The 10,945-nt window shown below is 51.3% G+C and overlaps 1 protein-coding gene across 1 annotated transcript in view; it reads left to right on the top strand.

Annotated features, from left to right (window-relative positions):
- Positions 1–2,080: 2,080 nt before the first annotated feature.
- Positions 2,081–10,945, top strand: part of LOC135570747 (PDZ and LIM domain protein 7-like) — a gene marked incomplete at its 3' end in the record, with an annotated part of 53,891 nt that continues 45,026 nt past the window's right edge. The window contains exons 1-2 of the mRNA XM_065016703.1: positions 2,081–2,202; positions 7,349–7,447. Coding sequence (XP_064872775.1) covers positions 2,173–2,202; positions 7,349–7,447 — 129 coding nt within the window. The remainder of the gene's footprint in view (positions 2,203–7,348; positions 7,448–10,945) is intronic.

Here is a 10,945-nt window from a genome sequence, read left to right as displayed (position 1 = left end):
GTAGCTCCATCACAGACCAGTATAGGGATGTAGCTCCATCACAGACCAGTGTAGGGATGTAGTTCCATCACAGACCAGTGTAGGGATGTAGCTCCATCACAGACCCCTGAGCCAGTGTAGTGATGTAGCTCCATCACAGACCCCTGAGCCAGTGTAGTGATGTAGCTCCATCACAGACCAGTATAGGGATGTAGCTCCATCACAGACCAGTGTAGGGATGTAGCTCCATCACAGACCAGTGTAGGGATGTAGCCCCATCACAGACCAGTGTAGGGATGTAGCCCCATCACAGTCCAGTGTAGGGATGTAGCCCCATCACAGACCAGTATAGGGATGTAGCTCCATCACAGACCAGTGTAGGGATGTAGCTCCATCACAGACCAGTATAGGGATGTAGCTCCATCACAGACCAGTATAGGGATGTAGCTCCATCACAGGCCAGTGTAGTGATGTAGCTCCATCACAGGCCCCTGAGCCAGTGTAGTGATGTAGCTCCATCACAGGCCAGTGTAGGGATGTAGCTCCATCACAGACCAGTATAGGGATGTAGCTCCATCACAGACCAGTGTAGGGATGTAGCTCCATCACAGACCAGTGTAGGGATGTAGCTCCATCACAGACCAGTGTAGGGATGTAGCTCCATCACAGACCAGTGTAGGGATGTAGCCCCATCACAGACCAGTGTAGGGATGTAGCCCCATCACAGACCAGTGTAGGGATGTAGCCCCATCACAGACCAGTATAGGGATGTAGCTCCATCACAGACCAGTGTAGGGATGTAGCTCCATCACAGACCAGTGTAGGGATGTAGCCCCATCACAGACCAGTATAGGGATGTAGCTCCATCACAGACCAGTGTAGGGATGTAGCTCCATCACAGACCAGTGTAGGGATGTAGCTCCATCACAGACCAGTGTAGGGATGTAGCTCCATCACAGACCAGTGTAGGGATGTAGCTCCATCACAGACCAGTGTAGGGATGTAGCTCCATCACAGACCAGTGTAGGGATGTAGCTCCATCACAGACCAGTGTAGGGATGTAGCTCCATCACAGACCAGTATAGGGATGTAGCTCCATCACAGACCAGTGTAGGGATGTAGCCCCATCACAGACCAGTGTAGGGATGTAGCCCCATCACAGACCAGTGTAGGGATGTAGCCCCATCACAGACCAGTGTAGGGATGTAGCTCCATCACAGACCAGTGTAGGGATGTAGCTCCATCACAGACCAGTGTAGGGATGTAGCTCCATCACAGACCAGTGTAGGGATGTAGCTCCATCACAGACCAGTGTAGGGATGTAGCTCCATCACAGACCAGTGTAGGGATGTAGCTTCATCACAGTCCCCTGAGCCAGTGTAGGGATGTAGCTCCATCACAGACCAGTGTAGGGGTGTAGCTCCATCACAGCCCCCTGAGCCAGTGTAGGGATGTAGCTCCATCACAGACCAGTAAAGGGATGTAGCTCCATCACAGACCCCTGAGCCAGTGTAGTGATGTAGCTCCATCACAGACCCCTGAGCCAGTGTAGTGATGTAGCTCCATCACAGACCAGTGTAGTGATGTAGCCCCATCACAGACCAGTGTAGGGATGTAGCTCCATCACAGACCAGTGTAGGGATGTAGCCCCATCACAGACCAGTGTAGGGATGTATTTTGTTACCCCTTTGTTAGTTGACGTGTTTTGTATGATGTCGTTTTCCCCCTTTCCTGGGGCTCCCGAGTGGTGCAGCAGTCTAAGGCACTGTATCTCAGTGCAAGAGGTGCCACTACAGTCCCTGGTTTGATTCCAGGCTGTTTCACATCTGGTCGTTGTTGGGAATTTCATAGGGCGGCGCACAATTGGCCCGGGGTGGGCCGTCATTGTAAATAATAATTTGTTCTTAACTGACTTACCTGGTTAAATAAAGATTACATTTTAAAAATGAATTTGTGTTGTTGTTTTGTTTTCTTATTCAACACCCCGTCCAGATGGTGGCGGTAACGCACCATTAACATTGGATGCCAACCGCCGTTAAACCCATCGAAGAAGAAGAAGCTGTAAATGAACGCTGGTTGCTGTTTAAGAAAAAGAGATCCACAGTGTTCCTGACGTCCAGGTTGAGGAAGTCTGAAGTTTAGGTGTTTGATTCACACATTTCTTTCAGATCTGGTTTACCGTAGGTCGACACGATGTCCGGCGGTCCCCATAATGATAAGGAGGTAGGATAATGGTGGGATAATGGAGAAAGCGTATTTTAACTTATAAACGCAACTATGTATCCATGGAAGTATGTTGTAGCCAAGTCTATAAAAATATACCCTTGTCTGGCGCTAGACTGTATAACGTTACAATGATAATACACTATGATATTTAAGTTGCTGTTTTAGTGGAATAAAACTTTCCCGGCGGCGACATAATTTAGGGGTCTAGACCTCGATGTGGATCGAGTCTTGATCCCGCAGCCTTTTCTCTTCATCACCTTCCATAATATTAATGACCAAAACCTGGTCTTTTTTCCAAAGTTGTGTAACAGTTTTCCTTCGTTTTTACAAGAGTCTGTCTGTATTGTATGGTGTCGTATCCTATCGATGTTAGTAGTGTGCGTAAGAGCCGTAATATTATGGATGGAACTTTTTAAAACATATATTTGAATAGCACCAGTTGATTGATAATGGAAACACAACTCAATATTAGGAAGGTGTTCCTAATGTTTGGTGTACTCTGTGTATATTCTAGTGAATGCTGGTCTTTAAAAAAAAAAGTTTCACAATGAAGATACCCAATTTGTCCTCCTGAACAGCCTCAATTTTGTCAGGTCAGGGACTCAAGGTGTCAAGTGTTCCACAGGGATGCTGGTCCATGTTGACTACAATGCCTCCCACAGTTGTGTGAAGTTTGCAGGTCGTCCTTTGGGTGGTGGACCATTCTTGATACGCACAGGGAACTGTTGAGTGTTTAAAAAAAAAACAGCAGCGTTGCAGGTCTTACAACAAACCGGTGTGCCTGGCACCTACTACCATACCCCATTCAAACCGGTGTGCCTGGCACCTACTACCATACCCCATTCAAACCGGTGTGCCTGGCACCTACTACCATACCCCATTCAAACCGGTGTGCCTGGCACCTACTACCATACCCCATCTACTACCATACCCCATCTACTACCATACCCCACCTACTACCATACCCCACCTACTACCATACCCCATCTACTACCATACCCCATCTACTACCATACCCCATCTACTACCATACCCCATCTACTACCATACCCCATTCAAAGGCACTTAAATATGTTGTCTTGCCCGTTCAACCTCTGTATTGAACAAATACACAATCCATGTCTCAATTTTCTCAAGGCTTTAAAAAAACAAACAATTGATTTAATCCGTCTCCTCCCCTCTACGGATTTTGAAGGGGATTTAAAAAGTGACATCAATAAGAGATCATAGCTTTCAGCTGGTCAGTCTGTGTCAATATTTTGTCATGTGCAATTGAAGCTTTGTTTTAATTCTATTTAACTCTTTAACTTTTCATTTTGATTCACGGGTTTAGGCTACATAAATATTAATTTGGTGTATTGTAGGATATTAACACGTCGTATTTAGCTAAATAGGATATTAACAAGTCGTATTGTAGTATATTAACAAGTCGTATTGTAGTATATTAACAAGTCGTATTGTAGTATATTAACAAGTCGTATTGTAGTATATTAACAAGTCGTATTGTAGTATATTAACAAGTCGTATTGTAGGATATTAACAAGTCGTATTGTAGTATATTAACAAGTCGTATTGTAGTATATTAACAAGTCGTATTGTAGTATCTATTTACAGGACCTCTTGCTGGCGGTTCTTATGGACTTTCATTAAAGTATGTCTCTGGCCATGGATGAAATACTGGTGAGGCCTAGTGACAGGATTCTCTAATTGTTACCATCCCTTTTTAAGTTTGGTTGGTGTGACTTTTCACATGTCACATCAGTCTAGATTTAAAACCTATTTAGATATGTAGGATATATGAACACACTACCAGGAGCTAGTTCAGAGGGCGGCAGGGTAGCCTAGTGGTTAGAGCGTTGGACTAGTAACCGGAAGGTCGCAAGTTCAAACCCCCGAGCTGACAATGTCAATCTTTCGTTCTGCCTGTGAACAAGGCAGTTTAACCCACTGCTCCTAGACCAGTTAACCCACTGTTCCTAGACCAGTTAACCCACTGTTCCTAGACCAGTTAACCCACTGTTCCTAGACCAGTTAACCCACTGTTCCTAGACCAGTTAACCCACTGTTCCTAGGCCGTCATTAAAAATAAGAATTTGTTCTTAACTGACTTGCCTAGTTAAATAAAGGTAAAATAAACAGAGTGCAGACAGCATTTTGTAATAGCAGAAGCTTGTTGTGTTGACTTGTTTTAAGGGATAGCCTAGACGCGATCAAGTAGCCTAGACGCGATCAAGTAGCCTAGACATGATCAAGTAGCCAAGACATGATCAAGTAGCCTAGACGCGATCAAGTAGCCTAGACGCGATCAATTCTTTGGATTTACTTTTCAACGTAAATCAAAGTAACTTTTTTCACTACATAGAGGAAAGGTCCAATCAGATTTAAGGCCTTTTGATGTCCTATATTCTAATTGGTGGTTTGGTTGAGGTTAATCTTCTGAGCTGTACTGCATGCCCTCTGGAAGGAATGTGTTCCTCAGTGGTCTTCACTTCTCTTCCTCTGCAATTCCTCCCGTTCTAAATATCTTTTGGCTTTTTTTTGTGAGAAACCGTGTGCCAGAAAATATGCGTAGTTGATGGTCCCTCGCTGACTCTCTTTTACCCTCTCGCTCTCTCCTGCTCCTTCTCGCCGTTGCTGCCCCCCTCTCTGTGACTCATGTGGGTGTTGGGCTGAAATAATTTGGTGTAGTTTTACATTCCTTATATAGCTCTCTGAGGAGGAGAGGGGTGTGGTAGAGGGGGAGGAGAGGGCTAGCCTGGCCGCCTAGCTGTGTCACCAGGAGAGGGGAGGGCTTGCTCTGCCAACCGGGAGGGAGAGAGTCAGCCCATCCTGCTTAACTACTGTAGCTTTCTGCCACCTTTTGGGTTGCTAGGAGGGCCTCAAGACAAGGTATGTTTGCATTGTATGGTGAGTTGTCATGGTGGGGTTTTGGATACCTTGGAGGAGTGAGCGTTAGGGTAAGAGGGGGAGGGCTGAGGTCAGCAGTAGGCGTGTAACTCATCTGGCGAGAGCAGCAAGTGGTCTAAGGTGTCTGGTTGTCCTTGGTTGTTAAAATGACACGGGTTATGTGTTGTGCTGGCTGTGAGCGAAGGGAATACGCCGGATCAATGTCATTAAACCTGTATTACTTTGTCAGATACGTTTTAATGCATTCAGCAAGGGCAGTTATATGATTTCTATGGAGCTGGAGGATATTTGTTTGGGGACAGACTGGCTTTTGGATAGTATGTGGAACGAGTGGACAAGCCTGAAAACATTCTCTCTAAGTGTCCCTCTGTTTGTTTCCTGGATATTGTGTCATGAATTGTACTAGGCCTACATTATTTGTCTGTCTGTCGCAAAATGTTTTGCTACGTTGTGCACTAATGAAGACAACCCAGATTATCAGCCACCTCTGGTCTGAATGACACAGAGAGCCACAGTGTTCAGGGAACAGCAGAGAGCCACAGTGTTCAGGGAACAGCAGAGAGCCACAGTGTTCAGGGAACAGCAGAGAGCCACAGTGTTCAGGGAACAGCAGAGAGCCACAGTGTTCAGGGAACAGCAGAGAGCCACAGTGTTCAGGGAACAGCAGAGAGCCACGGTGTTCAGGGAACAGCAGAGAGCCACGGTGTTCAGGGAACAGCAGAGAGCCACGGTGTTCAGGGAACAGCAGAGAGCCACGGTGTTCAGGGAACAGCAGAGAGCCACGGTGTTCAGGGAACAGCAGAGAGCCACGGTGTTCAGGGAACAGCAGAGAGCCACGGTGTTCAGGGAACAGCAGAGAGCCACGGTGTTCAGGGAACAGCAGAGAGCCACGGTGTTCAGGGAACAGCAGAGAGCCACGGTGTTCAGGGAACAGCAGAGAGCCACGGTGTTCAGGGAACAGCAGAGAGCCACGGTGTTCAGGGAACAGCAGAGAGCCACGGTGTTCAGGGAACAGCAGAGAGCCACGGTGTTCAGGGAACAGCAGAGAGCCACGGTGTTCAGGGAACAGCAGAGAGCCACGGTGTTCAGGGAACAGCAGAGAGCCACGGTGTTCAGGGAACAGCAGAGAGCCACGGTGTTCAGGGAACAGCAGAGAGCCACGGTGTTCAGGGAACAGCAGAGAGCCACGGTGTTCAGGGAACAGCAGAGAGCCACGGTGTTCAGGGAACAGCAGAGAGCCACGGTGTTCAGGGAACAGCAGAGAGCCACGGTGTTCAGGGAACAGCAGAGAGCCACGGTGTTCAGGGAACAGCAGAGAGCCACGGTGTTCAGGGAACAGCAGAGAGCCACGGTGTTCAGGGAACAGCAGAGAGCCACAGTGTGAACACTTATTTTAACTTAATATAATACATCAATAAAATCAATTTAGCCTCAAGTAAATAATGAAACATGTTCAATTTGGTTTAAATAATGCAAAAACAAAGTGTTGGAGAAGAAAGTAAAAGTGCAATATGTGCCATGTAAGAAAGCTAACGTTTCAGTTCCTTGCTCAGAACATGAGAACATATGAAAGCTGGTGGTTCCTTTTAACATGAGTCTTCAATATTCCCAGGTAAGAAGTTTTAGGTTGTAGTTATTATAGGACTATTTCCCTCTCTACCATTTGTATTTCATATACCTTTGACTATTGGATGTACTTATAGGCACTTTAGTATTGCCAGTGTAACAGTATAGCTTCCGTCCCTCTCCTCGCTCCTCCCTGGGCTCGAACCAGCAACACAACGACAATTGGCGCACGCTAACTAGCTAGCCATTTCACTTCGGTTACACCAGCCTCACCTCGGGAGTTGATAGGCTTGAATTCATAAACAGCGCAATGCTTGACGCACAATGAAGAGCTGCTGGCAAAACACATGAAAGAGCTGTTTGAATGAATGTTTACGTGCCTGCTTCTGCCTACCACCAGCTCAGTCAGATACTTAGATGCTTGTCCCTATTCTCTACATGGGACGCTGGTCAAAAGTAGTGGTCTATTAATGCATGAGGTAGTGTGTATTGATGAGGGAAGAAAAACAATTTGAATCAATTTTAGAATTGGGCTGTAACGTAACAAAATGTGGAAAAAGTCAAGGGGTCTGAATACTTTCCGAATGCACTGTGTATACTGTAACCCTTTCGGCCATGATATTACTGTGTGTGTGTGTGTATAACCCTGTCTCCTCTCTCTCCTCTATAGGCCATGAATATATACTGTATAACCCTCAACGGCCCGGCACCATGGGGCTTCAGACTTCAGGGGGGGAAGGACTTCAGCATGCCCCTGACTGTGTCCAGGGTAAGCTTGGTGTGTGTGTGTTGTACTGTTCCGTATTTTACGAATTTGTCTTAGCAAGTTGCTAAAATAAGTTGTTAGCCGCTAATGCTAATCGCTAGTTAGCTGGCTAGCTAATACTGATACCAGTGCTGGTGTAGGCCTAAATCAGTATTTTTGTGCAACAGTATCTTCTAAATCAGAATGGAATAGGTGAAGCATGAAGTCAGAGAAAACGTTTAATGTAGCCAAAGATTATAGGGTCCCATTCCCCTGCGGAAACACTGATCAACACTTTGGTTCCTACCCTGTCACAATAACACCTACTACTATTCTAATTCTATGAGCCTCCTGGCTTTTTCATTGGTTGTCATGTCAAACAACACTGTATTCAAAATACCCACTATTACATTCTAACTATACTGTGTAGGGAATAGGATGGTGTTAGGGATGTACACAATGTGTATGATGTCAGAAGTCTCTGAGTCGCTCCACTTCTCTCTGTCCTCAAAAGGACAGGCCTGGCTTAGTCTATGAACATCTTGTTACTGTATTAGGGTCACTGTATCTTAGCTAAATCAATTGTCCGTAGCTAAAACGGTGTGTCTGATTTTTGTTCAATAGTCAGTCGTTTTATGAACTGAGTGACACACAGAACAGGGTTTACACACACACACACACACACACACACTCTCTCACTCAAAGGTCTATGTGTCATCCTGTGGAGGGAACAGCTAAGTCAGCCTGTCAGTACACGCACTCTGTGGTTCTTCCTACCTCTCTTCTACCTGCTCTCCCGCTCGCCCTCTCGCCTGCCCTCTCTCCCGCCCGACATCCCTCTCTCCCGCCTGACTTTCGCCTGCCCTCTCTCCCGCCCGACATCCCTCTCTCCCGCCCGACATCCCTCTCTCCCGCCCGACATCCCTCTCTCCCGCCCGACATCCCTCTCTCCGCCCGACATCCCTCTCTCCCGCCCGACATCCCCTCTCTCGACATCCCTCTCCCCGCCCGCCCTCTCGCCTGCCCGACATCCCTCTCTCCCGCCCGCCCTCTCTCCCGCCCGACATCCCTCTCTCGCCCGACATCCCTCTCTCCCGCCCGACATCCCTCTCTCCCGCCCGCCCTCTCTCCCGCCCCGACATCCCTCTCTCCCGCCTGCCCTCTCGCCCGCCTGCCCTCTCGCCCGCCTGCCCTCTCGCCCGCCTGCCCCTCTCCGCCCGCCTGCCCTCTCTCCCGCCCCGACATCCCTCTCTCCCGCCCCGACATCCCTCTCTCCCGCCTGCCCTCTCTCCGCCCGACATCCCTCTCTCCCGCCCGACATCCCTCTCTCCCGCCCGCCTGCCCTCTCGCCTGCCCTCTCTCCCGCCCGCCCTCTCGCCTGCCCTCTCTCCCGCCCGCCCTCTCTCCCACTCGCCCTCTCGCCTGCCCTCTCTCCCGCCCGCCCTCTCTCCGCCCGCCTCTCTCCCGCCCGCCCTCTCTCCCGCCCCCTCTCCCGCCCGCCTCTCTCCCCGCCCCTCTCCCGCCCGCCGCCCTCTCGACCGCCCGCCCGCCCTCTCGACCGCCCGCCCGCCCTCTCTCCCGCCCGCCCTCTCCCGCCCGCTCTCTCTCCCGCCGCCTTCTCGCCTGCCCTCCTCCCCGCCTCTCTCGACTGCCCTCTCTCCCGCCCGCCTTCTCGACTGCCCTCTCCCGCCCGCCTTCTCGCCTGCCCTCTCTCCCACTCGCCTTCGCGCCTGCCCTCTCTCCCACTCGCCCTCTCGCCTGCCCTCTCTCCCGCCCGCCTCTCTCCCGCCCTCTCTCCCGCCCGCCCCTCTCTCCGCCCGCCCCGCCCTCTCGACCGCCCCCCGCCCTCTCTCCCGCCCGCCCGCCCCGCCCTCTCTCCCGCCTCTCTCCCGCCCTCTCTCCCACTCGCCTTCTCGCCTGCCCTCTCTCCCACTCGCCCTCCGCCTGCCCTCTCTCCCGCCCGCCTTCTCGCCTGCCCTCTCCCCACTCGCCTTCTCGCCTGCCCTCTCCCCACTCGCCCTCTCGCCTGCCCTCTCTCTCGCCTGCCCTCTCTCCCCCCCTCTCTCTCCCACTCGCCCTCTCGCCTGCCCTCTCTCCCGCCCCGACATCCCTCTCTCTCTCCCGCCTGCCCTCTCTCCCGCCCGACATCCCTCTCTCTCGCCTGCCCTCTCGCCTGCCCTCTCTCCCGCCCGCCCTCTCTCCCGCCCTCTCTCTCTCCCGCCCGCCTTCTCGCCCGCCCTCTCTCCCGCTCGCCTTCTCGCCCGCCCTCTCTCCCGCTCGCCTTCCCGCCCGCCCTCTCCACTCGCCTTCTCGCCTGCCCTCTCTCCCCGCCTGCCCTCTCTCCCGCCCTCTCTCTCTCCCGCCCGCCTTCGCCCCCCCCCTCTCTCCCGCTCGCCTTCTCGCCTGCCCTCTCTCCCGCCCGACATCCCTCTCTCTCGCCTGCCCTCTCGCCTGCCCTCTCTCCCCCCGCCCTCTCTCCCGCCCTCCTCTCTCTCCCGCCCGCCTTCTCGCCCGCCTCTCTCCCGCCCGCCTTCTCGCCCCCTCTCTCCCGCTCCGCCTTCTCGCCCGCCCCTCTCTCCCGCGCCGCCTTCTCGCCTGCCCTCTCCCACTCGCCCTCTCGCCTGCCCTCTCTCCCACTCGCCCTCTCGCCTGCCCTCTCTCCCCGCCTGCCCTCTCTCCCGCCCTCTCTCTCTCCCACTCGCCCTCTCGCCTGCCCTCTCGCCCCCCCCTCTCTCTCCCGCCCGCCTTCTCGCCTGCCCTCTCTCCCGCCCGACATCCCTCTCTCCCGCCCGCCCTCTCGCCTGCCCTCTCTCCCGCCCGCCCTCTCGCCTGCCCTCTCTCCCGCTCGCCCTCTCGCCTGCCCTCTCTCCCGCCCTCTCTCTCTCCCGCTCGCTCTCTCGCCCGCCCTCTCTCCCGCTCGCCCTCTCGCCTGCCCTCACTCAGTACCATCTGTTTCCTCTGGATCTGTGACAGGATTGTCTCTACAAACCGCACCAAACGGAGTCCTTTGGGATCAGGCCTACGCTCAGATATTTAAGTCTTGTCTGGTCGATAAGCTGTTGGTCAACCAAGATTTAATTTTGTTGTCAAGCAGTCACAAATAGATGTTTTTCATGGCACACGAAACACCTGTCTCATTAAGACTAATCCATTGGGGAGGTCGTGGGGAGGTCGCGGTCCATGAAGGAGTGTGGCTGAGATGCCTTTCGAGAGTCTTTCCATTTTTATGCGTATTCATTGTTTCATAACTTCCTCGTGTCAATTGTTTGCCCTTTTGATTGACAGATCAACACTATCTAATCTCTCACCAGTAGTAGCTACATTTACTGTGAATTCCCATATCTAATATACACTGCTCAAAACAAAATAAAGGGAACACTTAAACAACACAATGTAACTCCAAGTCAATCACACTTCTGTGAAATCAAACTGTCCACTTAGGAAGCAACACTGATTGACGATACATTTCAATAAAGGAGGTGGTTCTGAAAAAAAGTATTTAACAAGAATATTTCATTCATT

The sequence above is a fragment of the Oncorhynchus nerka genome, unplaced genomic scaffold, assembly GCF_034236695.1.
Source record: "Oncorhynchus nerka isolate Pitt River unplaced genomic scaffold, Oner_Uvic_2.0 unplaced_scaffold_898, whole genome shotgun sequence".
In the NCBI taxonomy this organism is placed as follows: domain Eukaryota; kingdom Metazoa; phylum Chordata; class Actinopteri; order Salmoniformes; family Salmonidae; genus Oncorhynchus; species Oncorhynchus nerka.
Note: the sequence above shows the minus strand (reverse complement) of the source record. Positions and strands in the feature narration are given on the sequence as shown.